General features: G+C 41.0%; 2 protein-coding genes across 3 annotated transcripts in view; one reads left to right on the forward strand and one right to left on the reverse strand.

Annotated features, from left to right (window-relative positions):
- Window positions 1–6125, reverse strand: part of SLC9A6 (solute carrier family 9 member A6) — a 56894-nt gene extending 50769 nt beyond the window's left edge. For both annotated transcript variants that reach the window (XM_072816531.1, XM_072816532.1), the window contains exon 1: window positions 5780–6125. In XM_072816531.1, coding sequence (XP_072672632.1) covers window positions 5780–6113 — 334 coding nt within the window. In that variant the 5' untranslated portion in view covers window positions 6114–6125. The remainder of the gene's footprint in view (window positions 1–5779) is intronic.
- A 9679-nt stretch (window positions 6126–15804) lies between these two features.
- On the forward strand, window positions 15805–26688 carry MMGT1 (membrane magnesium transporter 1). Its single transcript, XM_072816530.1, has 4 exons — window positions 15805–16204; window positions 20009–20061; window positions 22003–22106; window positions 23712–26688. Exons 1-4 carry the CDS (start codon window positions 16126–16128, stop codon window positions 23869–23871), a joined length of 396 nt encoding a protein of 131 aa, XP_072672631.1. The 5' UTR covers window positions 15805–16125; the 3' UTR covers window positions 23872–26688.
- The last annotated feature ends 442 nt before the right edge of the window (window positions 26689–27130 follow it).

Below are 27130 nucleotides of genomic sequence, written 5' to 3' on the forward strand. Positions count from 1 at the left end.
GTATATGAAAAGATGCTCAACATCATTAAGCATCAGGGAAGTACAAATTAAAACCATGATGAAATCACCTTACACCTTTCAGAATGGCAAGATCAAAAAGACAAGAAGTAACAAGTGCTGGCAAGGCTGTGGAGAACAGGGAACCCTCGTGCACTGTTGGTGGGAATGAAAACTGGTGCAGCCACTGTGGAAAACAGTACAGAGGTTAATTAAAAAATTAAAACTAGGGATGCCTGGGTGGCTCAGTGGTTGAGCATCTGCCTGCCTCTAAGGTTGTGATCCCAGGATCCTGGGATCCAGTTCCATATCAGGCTCCCTGCAGGGAGCCTACTTATCCCTCTGCCTAATGTCTCTGCCTCTCTCTCTGTGTTTCTCATGAATAAATAAATAAAATCTTTAAAAAATTTAAAAACAGAACTACCATATGATCTAGCAATTCCACTTTTGGGTATTTATCTGAAGTAAACAAAAACACTAACTCAAAAAGATCTATGTACCTGCATGTTCATTGCAAAATCATCTACCATAGCCAAGACATGGAAACAACCTAAGTGTCCATCGATGGACAAAAAAGATAAAGGAAATGTGCTGTATATGCATGATGGAATATTATCCAGCCATAAAAAAGAATGAAATCTTGTCATTTGCAACAATATGGCTAGACCCTGAAGGCATTATGCCAAGTGAAAACAAGTCATACAGAGAAAGACAGATACCATATGATCCCTCTCATATGTGGAATCTAAAACAAAACAAAAGACCAAGTTCATAGATACAGACTGGTGATTGCCAGAGGTGGGGAGTGGGAGGTGGAAGAAATGAGTCAAAATGTATTCATTTATTTAAAAATTTTAAAAATGAAAAATATATTATGAAAATATCTAATCTCTTAATAAAATAAAAAAGTTATGGTTGGGTATCAGCTGAGTTTGATAAACATTACCTGGGTGAGAAAAGGCTATAGATCCATAGTCCTCCTGCTTATATGATAAATAAAGAGCTCTTTTCTCTGCTATCCCATAAGATCTCCTAATTAAGAGGCTCAGTAAAAGTTGCCCCCCTTATATTTATGTGCAAAAATCATAGCTAAGCTACTGTAAGTAATAATAACAGCAGCACAAATTCTTTCCATGTCCTAACACAGTCTTATTGTGTAAGGAATGGTATCTACCAGTTCTACAGCACTCCAACTCAATGCTGAAATAATGGATCCTGGGATCCAGCAAGACAGCTAAAAAAAAAAAAAAAAAAGCAAGGTCTTTGCCATCCTCTGGTTAGTTTTACATGTGTTCATTCAACTTTTTGTCTCCTAGCACATTCTCTACAGCAGTTCCTCCAGCCTTTATCTTCCTTCTCAAATCCTCAATCTCACTGCCTACTTTTCAGAGAAGCCGCAGGCCATCTGATGTAAGCTGCCTCAATTCCAAGCCTCCCTGTGTCAACATTAGCTCATTTGTCTTTAGCCCCCATTCTGGGGAAAGATCAACCTCTTTTCCAAGGGGATTCTTTCCAATCAGTCCCCATCCTAATTCTTTCTGCATATATTATCTGCTCCTCATAATCTTATGCAGTAGATATTACTATAAATCTCTCAGTCATTGTTTCCTTATCTCTAAAATGGGGATAACTGTCTTGGCCAACAGTATTTGGCATTAGGTGATAAAACCAGCATTGAAGTCTGGTTTTTCTATTTCCAAAGCCTCTCTAATCTTTTCCTTCTCCTTCTCCTTCTTCTTTAAGTAGTAGGCTCCATGTTGGTGTGGAGCTCAATGTGGGGCTTGAACTCACGACTCTGAGATCTAGACCTGAGCTGAAATCAAGAAGCAGATGCTTAACCGACCCCAGGAGGCATAAGCCTCTCTAATTTTCTAATCATCTCCTTACTCTCATGTCACAATGAACTGCTCCAGTGGTTAAGGCTTCTACTCCCTCACAGCCTTCCCTCACAATCCACCTCCAAAACCCCTACAACATAAGTATTATCTCTCTACATATATGATCTTACAAAATTTAGTATAGTATGATGTAGGAGAAAAAGCACAACTTTGAAAGTCAGATGGATGTATGAATTCCAGCTCCATCAAGTTCTAGTCTGTGACTTTAGGATGGATAACCTCTCCTTGAACCTCAGTTTCCTTATGTGTAGTGATGATAACACTAACCAGTTTATCTTTATAATTAAGTTTTACCTCTTCAATATAAGGCAATAAAGTTAGGGGCTAAGAGAATGGGATTTCTGAGCCAGACTGACTGGGTCTGAATCCTGGCTCAATACTTACAAATTATGGGACTTCAGGAAGGTCATTTAACTTCTCTCTGCCCCAATTTCCTTGTCTACAAAATGGGAAAAATAATAGTATCCATCTTACAGTGTTGTTAAGAGGTTTAAATGAATATATTAGAATGGTCAATAAACATTACCTATTAAGGCACAAGATTGTAAGTGCTTTGTGGTTTGGGATGATGACTCATATCTGTATTTCCCATCATATCTCATACATCAAAGACACTTAATATTTACTGATGAATCATGTCAGTTAAGTGTAGGACTCTAGTTGCTGTAAGTTTCAGGCAAAATATTTCTTCCCAGTCCCTCGCTTTCTATACCATCTGTAAGCACACTACAGTGAGTGATCACTTTTCAGACTTAATTAACTGCCCTGACAATTTTTACTCACTTTTAAGCTTCTTAAGCAAGCCAGCCCAAAGAACAGAACACTACGGTGCTTTCACATTGTGTTTGTAACTGGAGCAATTAGGCTATATTACAATCTAGAAACTGACCACAATTTAATCTTTTATTTTTTTACTCTTGATTCTCAAAAAGATAAAGGAGAGGCTTATTTTAAATAGCATTTTTCCAGGAGTTAGGTAGCTAAACCAACATCACAGGCATAAAATCATCAGTGAACTGAATCTTGGAGGGCTGGATATTCCCAAAATACGGAGCCTTTTCATCCAGAAGTCAAGCTGAAAAATAAAGATCTTATAATATATTAAGCATAACAGCTATGATGGTATAAGACTCAAATAAAAGGTAAATGGCAGACAGTAATTAGTATTAGAAAATATCGATTTCCATGGCACTTAAAATACTTTGATCCAATCCCATCTATTCACAAACTAGACTTGGGAATTCATAGCCCCCATTGCCATATTGAGAAAATGAAACAGGCTAAAGAATGCCAAGTCGTGGCAAATCAAGCCCAGATCTGACTCCCAGATAACTCTTCCCCTTTATAGTCCACAAGAAATACCCTTGTTAAAAAAAAAAAAAAAAAAGAAAAAGAAATACCCTTGTTTTTCCTTCACAAAACACTAACACTAAGGTACTCCATTACCTTTTACTGACTCAAAAACATCAGGAAATGCAGTCAATAATCCCACGTTTGTATTTAACTCAAGAATTAGAGGAAGTTAATGATATCAACTACTGAGGAGCAAATATTTTCAGGGCACTTCTAAGTCCTTATTTGATATTAAAAATAAATACTATATTTGCCTCTTATCAGACTAAGCAATTAAAAGAACTGTTTTGAGCCTTACCTGAGAAAATGTGGTTATAAAAGCAATAATAATAGTATTACAGCTATTGTTTATTGAACACTTACTTAGGGGTCAGGTACTAAGCTAAAAACATTTCTTCCTCACAAAATCCTTCTATCATTTTCCCCAATTTATAGATGACACTGTAAAAGGGTAAGAGACTTGCCTAAGACTACACAGAACTACTGGCACAATAGGACAGGAATCCAGGTCGGACTCTAAAGCAGGGGTTGGCAAACCACAGCGATGGTTTGTTTCTGTATAGCCCAAGAGCTAAGAACATTTTTTAAGTGTTTTAGGCTTGTAAAAGGAAAAAACAAAAAGAATAAAATGCAAGAGAGAATATAGAGACCTATTGTGACCCACAAAGCCAAGAGTATTTACTCTCTGGCCCTTTACAGAAAAAATTTGCAGACCTCTGGCCTAAAGCCCTGCACCTTTAACCAAACATCATACTCTCTCCATATGAAGGAAAGAGGCTTCTGTGATGGGCTCCTTATTTTAACATCATAATACTGATTTGACATTTAATTGAATTTAAGACACCATTGTTTTCTTTATATGACCTGTCTACCCAGGAAAGCTAAGTTCTTTGAAAGTGGGGATCTTTTTTTTTTGTATTTTCTGTGCTTAATAGATAGTTGGCTGACTAGCAAATGTTTGAAGATAGTAAATATAAATCATACATTGTTTTACAGAGAAATAATATAGAGGTGTAACTTAAAGGGTGCTGCAAGTAAAATGCCAAAAATATGAAATATGAAAACCACCTAACATGTTTAAAAACTAAGAATCCTAAGAAACAGAGATATTTGTACACAAGCTTAGAATCGTATTACCTTACAGATGAAACATAACCTTGAGTTCATGCATTTTCCTGATGCACACAACTACCTTGTTTTGCCACCCTTGAGATGAACATATGCATATTCCAGAAGTCTGTATTTACTGGAACGGGCTGGGGAGGGAGGTCCTGGAGAAATATCTTTTTTTGTGTGCCCAAACTGCTTCTACCTATTTGCAAGTCTGAGAAGTAAAGCTCAACAAGCTCATCAGTTTTAAGCCCATTCCATATGAAGATAATCTTCATTCAGAGACTGCACGGAAAGGATTGTTTGTGCACCCTCATCTCTTCAGCCATCTATACCCTCACAGTCACGTTAAGACAGCAATACGCATCTTTACCTCTCATGAGGCCTCCCAGCAGGCCAAAATGCCTGAGTCCATGGTTTGATTTGCCCTTCTCGCCTTATGACCAAAATATAAAAATACATAAGAAACCTCAAAAAGAAAGCACTCTAAAATGCAAGAAATGAAGCCATTTACTCAACGATCACATCAATAACGTTATGCCACCAGCAAGTCACCCATACTGCATATGCGTGGTGTTCCTAATCACTATTTGGCTGAACTGTCCTGATCATCGTACAACACACTGCTGGGAGATCTTTTAACTCTTTCCTGTCCTCACCTCGGTATGCCTGGATTAGGAGGGTAGACCATACGTATCCTAATCAGATATGCTGAGCATAGTACAATAAATCAGGACGTCATTAAGAACACCCTAAGCCTTTCTTGTAGCTTTTTTTTTTTTTTTTTTTTTTTTGCATTCGAGTTTCACTTGGGCTACATGGCAGTATGGTTTTCATTCTCAACCTCAAAAGGACAGGGCGTAGCAAGAGCTGGGTGATGGGAAAAGGCGGACTCTGCCTCCTAAAGAACACCAGATCCTGAGCAGTAGCGATATTACTGCAGTTTCAATGGACCTTAAACAAACTGACACCCCAGAGAAATAGATCGCTGTGTTGTCTTCCCCTCCCCCAGTCCCCAGCCCAATTCGAGACACCGCACCCACTCCCTTCCCATCCTCAATCTCGGGTCTTGAGCTTGGTAGGCAGAGGCGGGGTGGGGTGGGGTGGGGGGGATGCGTGGAAGAAAAAGGGGGTGGGGTCGGAGGAAAAAAAGGTGTGGACAAGCAAAGGAAAGGGTGTTCGAAAGCAAAGAAAACGGGGGGCGAGGCTGAGGAGGAAATGGGGTGAGGCAGAGAAAGGAGGACATAGCAGAAAAAAGGGGGACAAGGCAGAAAACGGGGGTGGGGGTGGGCGAGGCAAAAATGAAAGGAATCAGAAGGGGAGTCGAACACAGGCCGAGCCGGACCAAGAGAGGAGGCGAAGCAGCCGGCGGGCAAAGAAAGGGGGAGCGCCAGAGGGCGGACATGGGTTGAGGCACTTGCCATAAATCATAGCCAGGCCGGTTTCGTGCAGGAAGCGGGCCCGGCGGTGCTTGAAGAGCCAGATGGTGAGAATGGTGAGGGTGAGGAGCAGGATGAAGATGAGCAGGTTGGCGCTGTCCTGCCGGTGGCTCTCCTCCGCTTGCTTCTCGGACACTATCTCCTCGTCCATGGCTCTTGCCGCGCCGCTAGCGCCGTCCGAAGCCCCGGCCCAGCCAAAGACGCCCACTGCGAGGAGCAACCAGAGCGGCCGCATGAGCCGGCGGGCCCCGGGGCCGCCGCCACCGCCACCGCCACCGCGGCTGAGGGGCGCCCGCTGCCAGCCGCGCCGAGCCATGACTCCCCCCGCCCCCCGCCCCGCTTCTCACCCGCAGCCGCCCGCGGTCGGACCACTCCCCGAGGGCTCACGGGAAAGGGGCGGGGCCCCAGGGTAGCCGTCGGAGCGCGCGTCGCCGCCGCCGCTGCCGCCGCCGCCGCCGCCGCCGCCGCGCTGCTCTTAAAGGGGACGCGTCACACATTTCCCCCACCACCCCCAACCCGGCTCGCTCAGCCCCATTCCTTTGCCCTTCCGGCCTCCACCGCACCAGCTCCCCCTTAGTCCCGGACACGGACGCTCAGGTGCTGCCAGGGAACGAAAGGCTGTCGAATCTAGCCCATGGCCTTCTGGAAAAGAAACCTCATCTCGGGGTAATCAAGAAGAGGCGGATCAAGCTAGGTCTACTTTGGTCCTATTCTTAGAGCTCTCAGGGGAATCAAGCTTTCATAAACCATCTCAATATTGTCCCCCAGTGTCTCTTAACTGGATAAGAAGTTGTCCCCTTGGGAGATGCCTAAAACTCCATCTCTGTCATTTAAATCGGATTCTCGGGCAGCCCCGGTGGCTCAGCGGTTTAGTGCCTGCCTTCGGCCCAGGGCGTGATCCTGGAGTCCCGGGATAGTCCCACGTCAGGCTCCCTGCATGGAGCCTGCTTCTCCCTCTGCCTGTGTCTCTGCCTCTGTGTGTGTGTGTGTCTGCCATGAATAAATAAACAAAATATTAAAAAAAATAAATCGGATTCCCCTTGTTCTGTTCTCACTGGGGAAAAAAACACCACTGTAGTAGTTCATAAAAGAACTGACTCAAAGGCAAGGAATATGGATGTGTCTGTATGCTCAGGTGCGAATCCTCTCTCACATCAGAAACCTGTACAGAGGCACTCGTCCATCTCGCAGAGAAGATTCAATCCGTGTGCTCAAATTTACCCGAGCTCCAAACACTCTTCTCCATTCCCAAAAAAGAAACCTTTTGAGGTGTGGTGCTTTTCTACCCCCCCCCCCCCCCCCGCTCCCTTTTCCTGCTGTTTTAACGCAGATTTCCTTGGCTGGGAAGTCACCTTTGACACCGTTTCTCATCTCTCTTCCTCCAAGAGCATTTTCTCTACTCTCAGCCTCTCTACATGGCACACCAGAAGATCCACAGTTCTTGCCTCTTCAAGAACAGTGGCTTCCTGTTGTCTCCATATTTAACAATGTTAGACTACTAACAATGTAGTCTGTGTGGGCTTTTTGCTTTCTCAGGACTTTCATTTATACCTCTACACTACAAATGCACTACAAATCCCAAACCCTGACCTGTCACTCTACCTTCGGTCCTCTACCCACTAGTGGGATACTAATCACATCTTGCTGTGGGACCTACTAAGCTCAACAACTACAAGTGCTTTAAAATAAGCTCATTTCCCCCCTTACAAACATGAATTCTTTCTCAAATTTTGCATATCACCAGTGGTGCTATCAGTCCAATTCCTATCATTCTGCCTGGAAGTCCTGACTCTCCAACGTTTTCATCTTGTGGCCATATAACCCCCTTGCTAAGACAAATAACATCCAGGCAACTCCAAGCTACTCCATTCTGGATTCACTCCCACTAACCAGATCTTTAAGTTCTGTGAGGATAGTGAGCTTTTTTTTTCTTTTTTTTTTAAAAAAAAAAAAAAACCCAGAACTGGTGTTCAACTCCAAATTCTGTCCCTGTCGCATCGGGAACTATCCCAGGGACTGTGAGCCCATTTTCTCTGGATAGTATCTGGGTCTGTCTGTACCTTTCCAAGAAATGTCATGGCTGCCTGTCCCCTAGACTCTGGGTCCAGCCTAACTACACTGCCCTGTGCATACAGGGCTGGCCTATAAGGAACCCAGGTGAGGATCTCCCAGTCTCCCGCTGGCCCCTCCCCAGACCTATCTTGGTTACCCCAGAAGACCTAGAAAATTAATTTACCTGTTTCTTCAGGCCTAACCACCTAATCTGAGGCTGTTTTGCCTCAGCACAAAATCATTTCTCAGTCTCTTAGTGTTAGGAACTTGAAAAAAAAAAAAAAAAAACCAACAACCCCAAAGTCAGAAATTGCTTGCTTGACCACAATAAGCAAATATCTTCAAGTGCCAGACTCTACCTATTTACAGGCCCCAGCAACCTAGTGTGCTCCCTCGCCCAGTCATGTCTTTATATCACAGTTCCAGGAGGAATCTTGAGTAACAGTAACTCTATCAAGTGAGCCAATCCCCATGAGTTTTGGCTCCACTGAGAATGTACCCCTCTCTCAACCCTACCCTGTTGCTGCACTGATGTTCCTTCTGCCTCCTCCTTTAACTGGTACTTGAGTCTCACTTAGAACATCATGTGCTCTGAAGCTGTTTCAGCCAGTGCAATTTATTTCCTCACCACCCCATTGTCCTATACATGCACACATATATACTGGCAACTCATGCCCTGTATCATGTGTCCTGAAGGGATTGCCACTCAGCTCACTTCATTGTTGTTCCAAGCTCATCACTCCTCCAGCCTTCATTTTAAGCTCTAACACTCTCCATTCCTTGTCACCTAACGACTTCCTGGAGGAAGGATGTGGGCACCCAGGTTATAGCTCCCCCACCCACCATCACAACCCCAGCCCTGCCTTCATCCTGGCTGATTCGATGCCATACTGATAAGTCACCTGAAATTTGAGCCTTGTCTCCTCTTTCACAGTGAAAATAAAGATCCTCTAGAAAACAGTCCTTACCTTCCTTACCTTGCCATCTCTTTAAGTGTCCTGTTAGTGTCCATCCTTTCTTCCTCCCCTCGAGTCTCAGTGAAAGAGGTGTTTCCTCCTCCCTTATGAAACATACACTGCAACCTGTACTCTACATTCCATCACCTCCTTCCTGCCTCTTCCAGGATCGACTCCAATCATCATCTCCTTCCACCATCTTCTAATGGCTCCTTTATCCACTAGCTTTCTTTTTATCAAAGGCTAGTTGACACACAGTGTTACATTATCAGTTTTAGGTGTACCACATAGTGATTTCACAAATCTCTACATTATGCGATGCTCATTGCTGAGTGTAGGACAGTGTAGCTGCCCTCTGTCACCATGCAACGCTATTACAATACCACTGACTATATTCCCTATGCTGTACCTTTCATCTCCATGACTTATTTATTACAAAACTGGCCCACTATCTCTTCCTGTTCTCCAAAACCACTTCCTTATGAGAAACAGGCCTTTGTCTACACCTTCCTCCACTACCACATTAGTTTTCTCTCCCCCTCAGAGATGAGCTTCTCAAAAGGGTTGGCTACACTCTCTACACTCTCATCTGCTAGTCCAGAGATTCGCAATGTACACCCAATGGAATCCAGTCTGCCACCTGTTTTGGTAGGCATGCTTTATACATTTTTTTAATGGCTGAAAAAAATCAGAAGATTTTGTGACACATGAAAATGATGTGAAACTCACATTTCTGCCTCCATTAGTAAAGGTTTATTGGACACGGATGTGCCTATTTGTTTACCTATGGTCTGTGGCGACTTTTGCACTATAAGGCAGAGTTTAGTAGTTGCAAAGAGACTGTAGAGTCTGCAAATAGCCTAAACTATTTACCGTCTGGTCCTTTACAGGAAAGGTTTGCTGACTTCTACCTTGGTCTCCACCAATCGTCTTTCCATACTTCTACTAGAGGGATCTATCTGAAGCACAAATATGATTATAGACAGTGCAGCCCTGCTCCAAACCATCCAGTGACCACATTGTCTTCAGTTCTGGCTCCTTAGCCTGGCACATGATGCTCCACAAGCCCCAACCTCCTGATCGCTTCTTCACCTCCTAGGTGACCCTTCTCCCCTAAATGTATTTTGTTTAATCTGTTCTGAACTCTGCAGTTTCCTGAATGCTTCATGTCATTTCATATCTGTACGTGCCCTTCTGTGTGCTCCCTCTGCTTGAATGTGCTTCAACCCTTTCCTCACTTAACCTCTTCTCCTCTGACAAAACTCAGTATAAAGGTCACTCTGTTTTCCAGGAGGCCCTCAGGCTGACTTTGGGGCCCCATGTATGCACTCCCACAACCCCCCGGGGCAACTCTCTCTCTTAGCCTTCCTGAAGTATTATCAGGCTTGATTTGCAGGCTTGTTATTCCACAAGTCATTGGTATCCTGAGCAGGAACCAGGAATTTGTTATTTCTTTATTGACAGCATCTAGCATAAGGTCTAACCAAAATAGGTATTCCCTAAAACATACCTGAGCATCAGTGAATGTCTCTCAAATTTCACTGAGGACCATGGAAATCTCCATGTTTGCAGATGACACTAAATTCTCTTAGGGACATTGACTCAGTTCAAGGATTAAATTGAAAGAGGACTTTATAGTCCTGGGTATACAGTCAGTGCTCAATAAATATGTGATCACTGAAAAGTGTAGATAAGTTTAGCTCAGTGGTTAGCACAGTCCTTGGCTCACTGGATGTGCTCAATAAACATGGAATTGATTAAAATTGATTAATTCCTGTATTTAGAGAAAGGTCTGAAAGTGAAGCTGAGTCCAAACAGTGGGAGGCCTTTATGTGGCACACATTTTTAACTCATTAATTTCCCTGGTCAAAATTTCCCCAATGTTAATTTGGCAACAGAAAAGGGAATGAAGGGCACCTGGATGTCTCAGTGGTTGAGCTTCTGCCTTTGGCTCAGGGCATGATCCTGGGGTCCTGGGATAGAGTCCTGCATTAGGCTCCCCACACAAGGAGCCTGCGTCTCCCTCTGCCTGTGTCTCTGCCTCTCTCTGTGTCTCTCATGAATAAATAAAATCTTTTAAGAAAAAGGGGGGGGGGGATGAATGAAATGCAGAGAGATGGACAGGAGGGGAGGCCAGTTAAGAAGTCAGAAAATGAAAAAAAAAGGATGGTTTAGAAAAGTGGTCTTGCTAAAAAGACAGGAGACCTTAACTTACCAGATGCAGTAGAAATGGAAAAGTGACAAGGGAGGATGGGTGCAGGAGCTGATGCAGAGGTAGGATTGACCCATCATGGCAACTGATTGGGTGAGTAGAATGCTTGAGGAAGACCAATTGGAAGACTGTTCCACGGGATGCCTGGGTGGCTCAGCGGTTGAGGGTCTGCCTCTGGCTCAGGATGTGGTGCTGGAGTTCCAAGCCCGGCATTGGGCTCCTGCATGGAGCCTGCTTCTCCTCCCTCTGCCTGTGTCTCTGCCTCTTTCTGTGTCTCTCATAAATAAATAAATAAATAAATAAATAAATAAATAAATAAATAAACAAACTTTTTTTTTTTTTAAAGGAAGACTGCTCCAAAGTTTTGAAGCTGCATAACTGAAAAACGTGGGGCTACTAAGAGCATTAAAATGGTAACCAGGGGGTACAGCTCGGCTCTGGGCAGACTGGATTTAAGGGAGTGGTGGGATATCCAAGTGGAGGGTCTGTAATTCATGAGTGAAGTCAGGACCAGTGAAAGATGTGTGAGCTGTGTGCACAAGATTGAAGATACGGGAGTTCATGGGTTCTCCAAAGAATAGAGGGTAGAAAGAGACTCAGTTTTAGGGCAGTGGTATAGAGAATGTCTATATTCAAGAAGTGGGAGGGAGCACCTGGGTGGCTCAGTTGGTTACGCGTTGGACTCTTGATCTCAGCTCAGGTCTTGATCTCAGGGTCATGGGTTTAGGCCCTGCCTTGGGCTTCATGCTGGGTGTGGAGCCACTTTAAAAAAATAAGAAGTGGGAGAAAGAATGGGTCACAAATATCAGCTGAGGGGAGTGCCTGGGTGGCTCAGTCAGTTAAATGTCCCACACTTGATTTTGGCTCAGGTTATGATCTTAGGGTCATGAGACTGAGCCCTATGTTGGGCTCCTCACTCAACCCAGAGTCTGCTTGGGATTCTCTCTCCCTCTCCCTGTGCCCCCTCCCTGTGTGTGTGTGCTTGTGCACTCTCACTCTCTCTACAAAGACAAACAACAACAACAAAAAACCCAAATATCAGTTAGGGCCCAGTATAGCCCTCGAGTTTCACATTTATTTCCTGAATATACCAGCTCAGTGTGCTAAAAAAGCAAATAACACTTTTGGTGTCATTTTCAGTGTCAAGGCTACTTGAAGTAAATAATCATATTAACCTCAGACGAGTAACCCAGTATACTTTGTGCAGATATAGTAATGAAACACCAAAAGAGATATTAGTAAATCTAGAAATGGTCCAGAGAAGAGCAATTAAAATAACCAAAGGGGAGAAGCAATTGATGTTTTATGAGATTAAAGGGATAAAGAACCCCTTTAATCTGGAAAAATAGCTATAAGAATCTACAGTAGCAGCAGTAGTAATAATAATGGCTAACATTTATTGAATAGTCACCATATGAAATTATTCCACACCCAACATGGGGCTCGAACTCACAACCCAGAGATCAAGAGTCGCACACTCTGCTGACTGACTAAACCAGCCAGATGCCTCCTGTGTGGGATTATTCTAAACAACTAATATGTAATCATTTCATTCAATCCTAACAACAATCTTACCAAGTAAGTACTATTATTATCCCCACTTTACAGATGAGGAAATTGAGGCACAGTGAAGTTAAATAATTTGCCCAGTCTTCCAGAGAGTAAAGGAGAAGCCAGCATTCAAACCTGATCTGATTCTGGAGCATATGCTTTTATCCACAGTAGTATTAGTCTTTCAGTAAACAAGTCTTAAGATATGAATCAAGCGACCACAGTCTTGTTTACTGAGATTCAAAACTTGAGATGCCAGGCACAACTTGAGATGCATTTAAGAGGTATACATTGTTCCACTGTTTGAACTTACACTGAACATACACCATTTTTGTAAAGAAATAAAAAAGAGGTGATGCAACTTCGATATAAATGTTGAAAATACCCATTTACCCAGTAGGTAGTGAAATTCTAGAATTCATTACCCAGGGAGGTTGGAATAAGTATAAATGGTTTGAAGAATGGTTTAGTACCTATAATCGATATATTCCTCTTATAGATAACTGTAATGGCAACATATTCCTAGGGAAAGTGGATTTTTGAACTAGGTAGGAAAGGAGAGTGTGCTGGAAAGAGGGAGAATCTGCATGAGAAATGGAGGCACATCTGAGTGGTGTATGAAGTCACTCACCTAGTTGGGTGGCATGTAACCAACTTAATTAACTTGAAGACAATTTGGGATTGCAGTGCTTTCTCTATTCGACAGACCCTCCTGGGAAGATATGATGAGTTTTCATAAATAGCATCTGGGTAGGAAACACTTTAGAGATCCTTATCCCTGCTCTTAACCAACCCACATCATGTATCCTCTGTGCATATTGGAAATGGCTGTTTCTCTAGGGAAACTAAAGGCACTTCTGGGGTTACCTAGGAATTTAAATGCTCTTTCGAATGAAGTTTGACTTTTGTTCTAAGATCTCATGAAAACAGTGCTGCCCCTAGCTGTACCTTGTACATTTGGGATGAACTCCAACCTACAAAACAATGTATGAATGGACCCAAGGTATTTATTTAAATGATACAATCCTTGATAACTATGATTATGAATATCTTGGCTTCCCTTCATGTTAATATCTACAGATGAGACCATTTAAATACCAATCCCTGATTAGGAGCTAACCATTTATTTCTAGAAAATGTGAAACTACCCTCATTTCTTTTGCATTCTGTACATGGGTAAGATATTCAAAAGAAAAGAATGGGGGCATTCGCCTTAAGAGTGTAATGGAGGAAAAAAAAGAGTGTAATAGAAAAAACAAAATTCAATGACTGGCTACTTCCCTGAAGACTAGGTTGAGGTATTGGTGGCTTATACAAATACCAGATTCCTTACTGGCTCTCTCTTTTTTTTTCCTGTAACTTCATCTTTTCAAAACAAAAGAATTAGATCCCAGCTCCCTTAAGAAACCATATAATCATTTTTCTGTTTTGGATAAATTAATATTAGCAGAGATAATTTAGTAGGATGCCTGAAAAAGCTATTTTCAATTTGACCATCATCAAAGCTAAAGTCAAGTGTTAAGACTTTTTTTTTTTGGTCAATTATCTTCTCTATCTCACCACCTCCCAGGGGTGAAGGACCTGTCAAGTACAGAAAGATCATTTCCTGGTTCTTCCTGATTGTGAGGTTTATAAATACTCCTACATTCGTAGTACAGTACATTACACTGTACTTGACATTGATCGAGTACTGCGTTAAATCTTGGCTTAGAGGTGAAAGAATCGGAGTGGGCCCAGAGAAAGATAATGACTATAATTAAAGGTCTGGAAAATGGGATAGAGGACAAAAACTATTTAAAATTGAGGAAATCTGAAGGGTCTTGGATGCCTTCTTTATTTTCTAATATTTTAATTTTCTAATTTCTTTTCAGCATTGAGGAAGCTCAACTATATCAGAAAATGTTTATCATCAATCACGGGGTCATCAAAATTTGAGTGTATGCAAGTCACAGTGATTTCTGAACCCAATTCAAAAATAATGGAAAGACCATAGAGATCCTTTCAAACAAGGATACATCACTCGTGCCACTTCTTCCCATAATTCATTCAGCAAACATTCCTTGAATGCCTACCATATGTGACAGGCAGTGTTATAGGTATGGACAGAAATATTTGTCCTCTCGGAACTTACATTCCAATGAAGAAGGAGAGACAGTGAACAATGATAAGACAGCAAACATAATCAAAGGATAAATCATAGAATATTTCAGAAGGTGATATAGAAATGGAGCAGGCTAAGGGGACCAGGAATGGGAAGATTAGAAATTTAAAAGGGGTGTCCAGGATAGGCACCTTTGAGCAAATGAGAGTTTGCAAAATTGTTGCAGCGAGAAAGTAAATCCTGACAGGGCTGAGGGCATTTACCTTGTGATAGGATGCTTACAACGCTGTGTCAATCAGTCAGGGGGCACTGGAAGAGTTGGTGCAGCGTTTAGAAAATTGGATGAATTCCGACTTGGCTGTAAGTTTGAAGTGTCGCAGGATAGAAATAAGTAATTAGCAGGTCTGGAGCCAAAGAGAAATATTTGAGATCGAGATGTTGCTTTGGAATTACTTATCCACAGTGGCTGAAGCGGTGGGAATGAAGAAGTGAGCTCGCCAAAAGAGAGCAGAGTGGAAAGAAGGGGAGAGCCTCACTAATGAAGGTGTGCATTTTAGGAGATGGAGGCAAAAATCGAGAAAGGGCGGTACACTTTTTTTTTCCTGATCAGAGATAGAGACGAGCCGGCATTGTGCGCGCGTCCTTTTATTCCTCCCCTTTCATTTCTCCCTAATGTAAACTGGCTCTCTTCAAGACAAAACCCTCCCGCGCGGCACCACACCCCCTTGGGGCGCGAGTCTTTCTTCAAGACCTTTTGAAGGTAAGGAGAAGAGAACTAACTTTTACGGAGCATCCCACGCGTGCCACGTGTTTGGGGTTCCAAATCCCGGGTTGCTCTCCTCTCCATCCCACCCACCTCTTTGCTTTCATACTCTTGCCTCCTTCAGCAGTGTCGGCTCCCAGAGGGCTGGAGCACTGGACAGGCCGGCAGAAAACAAAGAGCCCAGCTGGAAGGAAAAGCAAAGCAAAGCAAACAATACCCCCTGCTAGGGGTAGAGACCTGGCGGCACTGGCCTTGAACCTCCGCCTCCAGCCCTCCCAGCGCCCTGCCCTTAGGCCTCGCCCCTCGGCCCCGCCCGAACTTCTCCGCAGGCCCTGCCCCTTGCCCCGCGGCCCACGCTCATTCGCTGGCGCCCTTCCGCTCCGCTTCCTCATTGATCCGCGTTCACCTCCTTCGGTATGCTCTCCGCTTAGCTCCGCCCTTCGCGAAGAGGCCGCGCAGCGCAGGCTCGGCTCTTGGTCACTCGCGGACCTTATTCCGCGTAGCTTTCCCCTTCTTCCCGGCATTCCTGCTTCCGCTTTCTCACGGCTCTTTGCTTTTTCCACCTCTGAGGCACTTCGCGCCCAGAGGTTCGGTGACGTCATCTCTCTGCGCTGCGCGGACACCCGCCAGTGGAAGAAGGAACAGCTCCGCCGCCCTTCGCCTCTTTTGTTGGGCTGCTGCTCCTCCGGAATCATGGCGCCGTCACTGTGGAAGGGGCTGGTGGGCGTCGGCCTCTTTGCCCTAGCCCACGCGGCCTTTTCCGCTGCGCAGCGTAAGTGCCGGTGGGAACCGCGACAGCTCCTGTGCGGGACTCCGGGGACGGTGTGTGGGCGCACCCTGAGGGAGTGTAGGACTGAGTTGTCCCAGGAATGATCATTTGAGCCCTTAGAGTTGGGGGTGACTCCGAGAAGCGGCGCGGGGCTTCCCGGTGGAAGGCTCAGAGTCTGAGTTTGAGATGGGCATCTGAGACTGCGGCAGAGGTGGAAGGGGAAAGGGAAGGGGGTGTCTGGGAGAGAGCTCCGAGCGGGCTGCGGGGTGGGCAACGAAGGAGTCTGTCGGGCTGCAGGGTGGCCAGAGAGGGAGTCTGTCTGGGAATCCGGGACAGGTGATGTCAGATCCAACGTGGGGCTGAGCAGGCAGAGTGTCAGATTGAGGACTTCGGATACTCGTGGTCCGATGACAGCTAGGTGGACAGTACTTGGGCACTTCTGGGCTGTCCAGGCTAAGACTGAGAAGTTAAATGACCGTTTGCCTCATGGGAGCACTGTGGTACAGAAGAAAGAGCACTGGACTGGGAGTCTGGAGGGCTGGTTCTGAAAAAACTTGCTTTACCGCTAAATCTGTGTGACCTTGGGCAAGTCATGTCCCTTCTCTGAGCCTTCATTGAGGTGGATTTTAATTCTTGCCTTTTCTGTGTCACAGAGTGATTGAGAAGTTTAAAAGAAAAAAAAGTAAAAGTACTTTAACATACGAATACAATTGTATCATCAAGAAGAAACTTGGAGTCCAGCAGAGGAGGTAGTGCAGTCTTGAGACAGCTGATCTCTTTTGAGGTCTTCCTTCTCTACTAGAACAGGGGTCAGCAAACTCTGGTGGGTGGGCCAAATGCAGTCTCTCTCCTGTTTTTGAAGTGAGCTAAGAAAGTTTTCACATTTTTAATTTGTTGGGGGAAAAAGTAAAAGAAAATCATTTTATGATCCATGACAATTCTATAAAATCCAACTTTCAATGTCCATCAATGAAGTTTTCTTGGCAGACAGCCACACCCATTCATTTAGGTATTGTCTGGCTGCTTTCAAAGTGGGGAGTTGAGTAATCGACACAGAGACACTATGGCCTCCATGGCTCAAAATATTTGTTATCTGACTCTTTACAGGAAAAGTTTGCTAACCTCTGTCCTAGCCTATAGAGCCCACGAGGGCAGCCCATTTTGTTCATTGCTGCGATCTTTGTGCTTAGCACAATGTTCCCCACAGTGGGTACTCAATAAATTGGTTGAATGAAGGAAGTGAATTCAAAGTTGAACTTTATTCATTTGCTAGATTACTTTCCAACTGTAGGAATAAAATAGAAAATGAAATGTGAATTCCTTCAAAGCTCTAATTTTCTTTCAAGATAAAACCATTTGTTTTATTATATACAAGTAAAATGATCCAGTTACTTTAACTATGTTTTACATACGTGTATTGACATTTGTCTGACAGAAACCTAGCTTTATTTTTTAAATATGTTTTTATTTTGAAATTTTAGATTTACAGAAAAGTTGCAAAGATGGTACAGAGTTACTGTATACCCCCACCCAGTTTCCCCGCACTGGTAACATCTTATATTACCATGGTATATTGTCACAACTAAGAAACCGACACTGGTATGATACTATTAACTAAAGTCTAGCTTTTATTTGGGTTTTACCAGTTTTTCCAATAAGGTCTTCTATTCAGGAATCAATGCAGGGTGTCATTATATTTGGTTGTCATGTTTCCCCAGTCTTTTCTATCCTGTGATGGTTTCTTCAAAGCTCCAGTCTTTAATAATAACAATAGTAATAGCTATCCTTTATTAAGTGCTTGCTACGTGTCACCGAATTAAGCGCTTTACACGTAATATCTAACTCAGTCCTACCAAAAGCACTGTGAGGTAGCTATTGTCATCGCTTTTGAAAGATGAAGTCAAGACACACATAGCTGGGAAACTTGCACACTTAAAGCAATGATGGTGGGGCCAGGATTCAAAAACAAGCAGTTTGAATCTAGAGCCTACGTGCTACACTGCTTTATGAAATTCCGTTTCGTGTAAGTGGCTGAAATTGTGCTTGTGCTTAGGTGCTAGAGGTACAGTGATGCCCCAAGGGAGTTCAAAGTCAAGTGGAGAAACAAGTAATATCAATAAATAATCACAACAAAGTGATAGAGATGCTACACTAAGCATGTAAGGATGCTTGGAGACAGGCCCCAGGGTGGGAGGTGGAGGGCAAGGGGGTTAAGGAAAGTATCTTAGAGCCTTCCTGCTTGCAGTTCAATCGACCAGCTTTGGGAGAATCACCTGGGAGCTTGTTAGACATGCAGAAAGTCAGACTCCACCCTAGAGTTTTTTGAATCCTAATCTGCAGTGTAATAAGATCCCCAGGTGATTTGTCTGCACAGTCATTTGAAAAGCACTACCCTAGAGGAGATTAGGATAGTATGGAATACTGCATCATTTTCCACAGTTGACTTCAGCTGTAAAAGTTTACAGTACTCTACTCACTGAAGTCCAACCGCTTCATTTTCCAGATGAGGAAATGCCTGGTTAGAGGTAGTGTTAAAGTCAGATTAGGTTGTGTGCAAAGAAGAAAGCTGTCTAGGAACTGAACAAACAGTAGGAAGTTAGCCAAACCTATTTTTGGTATTGGATTGATGTTTCTTTTACACTGGTCCTTGTGTTAAACTTGTGAGATAAAACTTCAGAAATGTCTCTAAACACATTCCCTTTTAAAAGTCACCACGTGTTCACTCACAGCAATTTGGGTTTTTTTAGTCCACAGCACGTTGTTAAATAGGGATTGTGCAAGGTTTTTTGAGAATTAGGATTTTGTGTTTCTGTTTAGATGAGAATGCCTTGGGGGCATTTGTCACTGCAGTGGGACCTCTTTATAATGCTTATGTTGGGAAAAGATTGATATTTACCTTTGAAGCTAGTTGTGTCATGTCTGAACTGTAGCAGTAGATAGCATACTGTTGTACTATGGCATGCTCTTCTTTGCTGTAATGAACTTTATTATGGCAGAATGGCTACCATGTGTCTAATTTAATCTTCACATTATCCCCATTTTACTGTTGCAGAAGCTTAGGAGAAAGATACTGTATTTGATTCTAAGACACTTCCCCTCCCACTCCTACATTTTAACACTCTGCAATTGAGATACATGTTACAATGCATGAGGATGTCTTATGGTTCAGTGAGATAAAGTCAGTACCAGTAAGTTGAGGAGCTGGTTTTATGATCCAGGTTTATCAGCTTCCAAATCCTCACCCTTTTATACCTTGCTGCTTCCCGAGGCTAAGGCAGCAGCAGAATTATAATTTAATTGGAGAGGCAGAAATTGATGTCCTGGAATTTCTCCTATTTGACCACTGCCCCAGCTTATTCTCTCAGGAAGAAACATCCATACCAATCTTACTTTGTCCATACTGTGTGATGGTGGTGCTATTTCAGAGTTGAGATTTTCTGTCGGCTTATCCATTTTTAAATAATTGTGATATCTTTGACCAGTTAGTGAAAGAAACTTATTTTTAGAGGATTCTAGTTTTCCCATAGTACCGAAAGGAAAAAAAAATGTTTAGGTATTTCTTCCTCGTACTTGTTCACCTTTGACTCTTACTGTGTTTTATAAGGTGACAAAGCAGGTCATGATAAAAGTAAAATAGTTCAAGATCAGGCTGACTGCCTTAGAAGATAGAGGTTTTTGAGGAATCCGGGATTAGCGTTACTTTAGGTAGCATATAAGTCAGCTGCTTCTTTGATATATTGATTTGCTTGCATTTTAAGAAAGAAAAATGGGCTACAATTTCCTTAATGGTATGCTTCTGGTTTATAGATCGTTCTTATATGCGATTAACAGAAAAGGAAGATGAATCACTGCCAATAGATGTAAGTTGGTCATTTATATTCCGTTAAAATATATTTTAAAAATTAGCCACATAGCTTATTATAATTTTTTTTTTACTGGTTATTGTTCTCTTAAAATTTTCCAGACATGAAGTAACATCTGTTCACTACTTTACTCTTTATCACTCATTGTAAAACCCAAAGGTTTGGAAACAAAAGATTTTTTGTTTGGTTTCTAAAAAAGATTTCTGTTTGGTTTCTAAAACTGTAGTTTTAAGTAGTCATTCTAGAAGTTGCTCTGTTCATAGTCTGAGTTGATTACTTGACTTTTTCTTAGCAAAGTTCCTTTTTATGTAAAGTCTAAGAACAAGCAAAACTAAACATTGTTGGGGGACATATATGTCGGTGGCAAAACTGAAAAAAAATGAGGAAGTGTTTTTTTTTTAACTGAAATGATATGTGATCTTCACTCACTATTTTTCATCTTTAATGGATTTTAAATGACAAAATAGTAATTTCTCTGCAATAGAATCAAACAGTAAGTGTAAAAAGAAAAACTGACCCCATACAGTAAAAAAAGAAGTGGCCTCACTGCTCAGCAGTTCTGCTGCTACTCCTACCAGCTTGGAGTATGTCAGTAGTTCAGCTTTCCTCCTGTGAATGAGTAAACAGCACTATACTTACTTACATTATGTATAGTTTTACCTAATGAAAACAGCTTTTCTTTTGAAAAGTTATTATCTATGTGTATACATGTACAGTTTTATAATTTGCATTTTATTACTTAACAATTTATCTTGACGTAACTTCACAATTTACCACATTCTTGTTAATGGTGCTTTTGATTGCATTGTATGAAATAGGTCTTGGTATGCTGGTGGCGGGAATGTGTAAACTGGTATAACATGTAATATTAGTTTTAATTTAGAAAGAGTAAGAGCTTGTGGCTAATTTTGACTTTAGTTTGTAATGAAAGTTATGATCGATGAGACTATTAAGCCACTCTCCTGTATCACCTTTGCTTTGTAATAGATTATGTCCCCTACCACCACCCATATACTCATTTATATCTGTTTAAAATAGCTGCTTCTGTTTACAAATTGGGAAATTTGAAAAATACGGAAAAATCACAATCAAGAAAATCAAATGTGCCTATAATCCCAGCTTGTTTAACATCAAACATTGCAAGTCTTTGCTTGCACAACCTCTTTGGAAAACGTTTCAGTATTACCTAATGAAGTTGAAAGTGTGTATACTCTCCCCAAGTGATTCTACTCCCATTTGCCAGGAGACCTACTCCAGGATATCCATATTGGCATTGTAAAAGTAACACACAGGAAACAGCCCACATAGCCATCAGCAGTGGAATGAATAAATTGTGGTATTTTCATATAATGAAATATAAAACACAATGAAAATGAATGGACTACAAGGAAATACTACAACAGGGATGAATCTCACAAAAAAGTTCAAAAGTGGGAAAAAGTAAGCAATATACATTTTAGAGGTACATACATAGCTGGTAAAATTATAAAGAAAAGCCTTAAAGCATTTATATATAATTCAGTACAGTAGTTAACTTTGGGGGAGGGTGTGTGGGACTTGAAAAGGTACTGGTAGTTTTATTTCTTAAGCTGGCTGGTGGGTCCAGGGGTGTTCTTTTTATGCTCAGTGATATTTAACAATAATATATTAACAAATTCTTAGTTGCTCTTGCAAACAGGTAATAGTTGGTAACTGAGTTCTGAATGGCTCAGTACCTGTTTGCTATTTGGGCAAAACCTACAAGTATTTTTGCAGCTGATCCACAGAGTTTATAGATTTTATTGTGTCTGAGTTCAAATTATTTAAAGTGAGAATTGACTCCTTGATAGGATCTGGGAGAAATACCTGTCAGAGGCTAAAATGAGATGGAGGGAAAATTGTAAATTTTTATGATAATATTTGTATGTTATTTGATAATCTCAATCTTTATACTCACAGATAGTTCTTCAGACACTTCTGGCCTTTGCAGTTACCTGTTATGGTATAGTTCATATTGCAGGAGAGTTTAAAGACATGGATGCCACCTCAGAACTAAAAAATAAGTAAGTCTTTCCCTTTTCATAGGCATTTTGTTTCATAGGGGTTTTGCTTCACTAATGTAATTTAAAATGTCTGTTTTCTGGTACATAAAAATTGATTTTGTTTTTACATTCGATGATGCAGTTTGTGTAAATAATGAGGTCAAAATATTAAGGCAGTGTTTGCTATGATAGAAAAATGGAACTTGAATGACAGATTATTGACCTTAGATGTCATATTATATTTGCTTAAAATTATTTATCGGCCAGATGGTTGGAAGGGAATAGATAAATAGGAAGATAGTCCCTCAGAAATGTTTTCCTTTCATCCTTTCTCTTTTCCTTCCCTCCCCTTCCACCCTCCCTTCCTTACTTTATTTCCCCTCTTTTTATCCACATGTCCCAGCTTAGTCTTTGGAAGAATAGGGGTTTTGGGTTGTTTTCCTCAATCACTTGAACCTAGACTGTGACATAAACTGCTCGCTGGCCCTTTCTGTTTCGTGGATTACAGTATACTTGTCGTCCTGCTTTCTGTTTTCTCCTGTACTTCTTCTAAGCTATTTTCTTGAACTTGGCTTGCTTTTCTTTTCCATATTTCCTACTTTCATAAAATTATCCTTTAGCTCTGTTCAAATCCATCCCTGGACTTTACCTACCTTCTTGAGCCTGGAAATTTTAACCCTTTACAATGTGTTCTTAGAAGGGTTCACAATAAACATTTATTTGTTAGAGGAAACTCACCCCCTTGCTATTTTTACTTTTTAATTTACATTTTAAATAGTCACATGTCAGACTTCCTGTTTTATGTGGGAGTATACTTGGAATTTTAGGTGGGTTGACTTTAAGATTTGAGTTTTTAACAAGGCAGAATTCTGCTCTTTTTTTTCCAGGAAAATTATGTTAAACGAATACTAAAAGCCATACACTTAGGTGTTTGTGAACTTTATTTGACTATGTATATCTCACTAGGAAAGAAGAAAGGATACTCTACTATCACCACCCACTGTAGTTCTTACAAAGAGTCTACCAAGAATCACAGGCAAAGGGCCAGAAAAGAAAGAAGTAAAACAGAATGGCATTAAGTAGGTGGTAGCAAAATATATAAATTTAGTAGGTGGTAGCAAAATATATGAGTTTGGACAACAGTAGGTACTGAAGGGCCAAAAGGAGTTTTTTGTTGTACTTGAAAGATTCTTGGAAACAGATCTGTGAAATGATCATATTGCTTGAATAGTGAGGGCCAAATGCAAATAATCAAAGGTACAATCTATGTACTGGTTTTTTAAAAGACTATTTGGCATGGGCTAGCTATTTTAAGATTTATACAAGTGATTAAAGTTGAGCGATTATTTGTGCTATATTCATAATCATCTTGGAAGGAGTGGCTGAAAGAAAGATTTGAGAGCTTTATGTTGCTTTCCAGGTTTCTTATTTACCTTGTATAGGAAAAAAAAAAACGAGACACAGTATGCTTACCATCTATAGTCTGATTTCATGAATTTAAACTTGGTTAAGACTATAATCTATAACAAATTCATAATTCATTAGAAGCCTGCTTGTTTTCAAATAGGTTTTTGTACAGGTTTATCTGAAGTGGATGCTTTGTTGTTGTTTTTTTTTTCTTTTAAGGACATTTGACACATTAAGGAATCATCCATCATTTTATGTATTTAATCATCGTGGTCGAGTACTGTTCCGGCCTTCGGATACAACAAGCTCTTCAAATCAAGATGCATTGTCCTCCAACACATCATTGAAGTTACGAAAACTTGAATCACTGCGTCGTTAAGATTTTTACAAATTATGATAACAGGACAGGACACAGAGCTGGAATATTGGAGTTTGGGGTATAAAACACTCCCCCCCCTATCATCAGTATTTATATTATATTGATCTTTCAGACCTAACTAAAAAAAGTCTATGGCCCTTGTTTGTACACTGTTAATCAGATCATTCATGGAGTATAAGTTATCTGTGAAATGAGTCTTTGATCTTTCATAGAGAGAATTCTTTCTTTCCATTTAAAACAAATTCATATCTTTTGTAAAGTCACTGTTTTGAACACATTTCCTTGAAAAATGTTGATGATTTTGTAATTATTTATTTTCTTAGATTTCTTTTGCACTTGAGTTCTTAGGATCCTTTTGGAAATAATGTGACTACTGCATTTTGCAGCATGAATGAAAGTTAAAATGTCTTTGGTTCTTAATGACAAATTAACTTCTCTAAAGAGACCAAAATGGTGGCTTATCAGTTTTTCTTATGCCCCCTAAAAAGTGGCTCTGCTTCAGCAGATGCTTGCCAGTTTCTAATTTCTCATGACTTCTTGCCCCACCCCACTCCCATATACCTTCTAACATCGACTGTCTTGTTTCATCACTTCTCTGGGGTTCTGTGTGCAGTGAGCAACTCTTGTGTCAGAAATTCTTTGTCATAAATATATTTAACAAATTCAACTTGCTGTAAAGCTACTGTGTTCTCTTCATTTCTCTGTCAAAAATTTCCCCAATTGATTATGTAGTTAAAGAATAGTTGAAGATAGACCAAAAAGACCATTCATGATTTCATTAATTATCCTGCCTGTGTAGAAGAATAGTAATCACTGAAGAAAACTGACTACTTGTCATCAGCCAGTTTAACTTATTCAGAGTCTCTGTTATTTTATTGCATACTAAACTAGTGAATTAGTAAAACTCAAGGAAACTTCTCATCAAAGATAGGCTTCAAAGGCATTGGAACAAATATATTTTAAATATTTGGAACTAGTATCTTCAATTAAAAACAAGATCATTTAAGAAACTTTTTCAGCTTTGGATTTGTTAGCAGGCTTAGAGCTTTTCCATCTTTGTTGGATGCTGCTGAAGGTGAGGATGAGGGGACAGAGTAGACTTTTTCTAGAAACAGTAATTTTGGGTTTAGGGAAATTTGGCTAGCTCTTTGATCTGCAGGGAGCTTAGCATTTCTTTGTAGAGCAGATTGCTTTTGTTGAACTGTGCAGGCAAGGAAACATTGCTTTTGTTGAGTCGTATAGGTGCAAAGGGAATAACTATGCAGACTTGAAAAGCAATATGCTTTTGGCAAGAGTAATAAGATGTCCTTCTGCTTGATGGCTTTTTTCCTCTTAGAAATGAACCTCAGCTCTTCTGTTCTGCCTGGTAACAAACAGCTCTAAAGCATGAGACTCTTTGGTCATTGAGTTTTTACTGTTGTTTAGTTTTGTTTTGCCAACCTAGTCTGTCTGTGGAACACTGACTCTGATCTCTAAGGAGAACAATGTTAGAAATCTGCTGATAGCCTGAGATAGTGTAGAAAAGAGTGAAAAATGGAATCAGGGGTTAATGTGGTGATAATTAAATCAAAATATTGTATGAGAAGCTCCTTCTATCAGGCTTGTCTACCCTTTCTTCAGGTATGACTTGATTTGCAAGAGCCTCTTCTCTTTGAGGGCTGCCTTCCTTTTTTATTATTCGCATACTTTCAGTGCAGCCATTTAAAGGGTACAGTTCCGTGGTTTTGTAATATAGTCGCAAAGTTGTACAGCCACTACCATAATGAATTTTAGAACATTTCTATCACCCCCACGAGAAATGCTGTACCCTTTAGTGGGCGCCTCTCATATCCCTCTGCCTCCCAGCCCCAGGCAGCCGCTAATCTACTTTCTGCCTCTATAGATTTGCCTATTGTGGTCATTTAATAGGAATGGATTCGCACAATGTCTGGTCTTTAGTGACTAGCTTCCCAAGTAGAGTTTTGTTCTATGTGGAGTAAGAACTTCTCCCTTTGAGAACTGTGATCAGTTTCTTAGTCAATCTTAGGCTGAATAGTTTTTCCTCATAACCAAGCACTCATGATATACTACTATTTATAATATTTTGGCTAGTCTCTAGAATGGATACTGAATCTTTGCCCAGTCAGGAAAGTCCTGGTAACAATGATGCCCGATAATTTGGCAGATAATTGACATTGTTTTCAGGTGTGTCTGACTTTGCTAGCAGCTTGTATACCTCGGGCCAGGTGAGCTTTCCAAATTTCTTCTTTATAATTTCCTCCAATGGATTCTGTTTTCTTTTTCAAGTATGTATCATAGGACTAAAGGTGATTTGGGTGCATCGTAACAGTGCTAAATGGATTAAATTCAGAATTTTATTTATAATATTTTGAGACAGTTATGACTACCTAGTGTAGTCCAAAAAAAATGTAGTGGTGTGAGCTAGTTAAGCCTCCAGTTGACTGTGATTTTAGTGACGTTCAGAAGTGTTTGCTATTGAAGGCTCTCTAGAACATAGGAAGAGACTTTTTAATAACTAGGGAACCAGCCAATGCTATGGGCTAATGGCCCAGCCACAGAAAATGCAGATCGGTGGACTGGAGACCATGATGCTCTGTAATTCCCTAATGATTGTTTCCTAAGCACTGTGGCTTATTTTTGAGTGGCATGACAGCATCTTCCTGGTTGTATGTGGCCTGTTTCCATGATGTATTGAGTAGTGTTGTTTGTTGTGAACATCGATGCCTGTAACACCAAGCTAAACACCTTCTTTTGGATATGTTTCCTCTCTTTAAATGGCCTTGCCCTGTCCAATAAATAAATGATTGTCTCACCCTGTTTTTGGTAGTGGTTTTTGTTTTTGTTTTTGTTTTTAAAATCCCATTCTCTTCTGCTTCTCTGTCCCCAGAAAAATGTAAGAGCTAATCTTATGACTGTATTTTTTTCTCCCAGTATGATGCTGTTCTACTAAATTCAATAGATACTTTTTATTGTACATGGAAAGTCGAATTGCAATTTTATGTTTTTTTTTTTTTAGTGTCAAAATAGAATGTGTAATCTCATTTATATTTAGCAAAGGACCTTTGGGGTAGAAGAATTTTAGTCCTTGAATATCAGCATCCAATCATCCCATCACAAATTTGTTATAAGTTTAGATTTAACAGAAAATCATTATGATTCAAAAGTATCAGGGGGCAAATCCAGAGTCTGATGAAAACCCGAGGGGAGGTTCTGGTTTGTCAAACTTGGCATGTATCTTGAGTAGTTTGACAAATAGCAC

The sequence above is a fragment of the Canis lupus genome, chromosome X (assembly GCF_048164855.1).
Source record: "Canis lupus baileyi chromosome X, mCanLup2.hap1, whole genome shotgun sequence".
In the NCBI taxonomy this organism is placed as follows: Eukaryota; Metazoa; Chordata; class Mammalia; order Carnivora; family Canidae; genus Canis; species Canis lupus.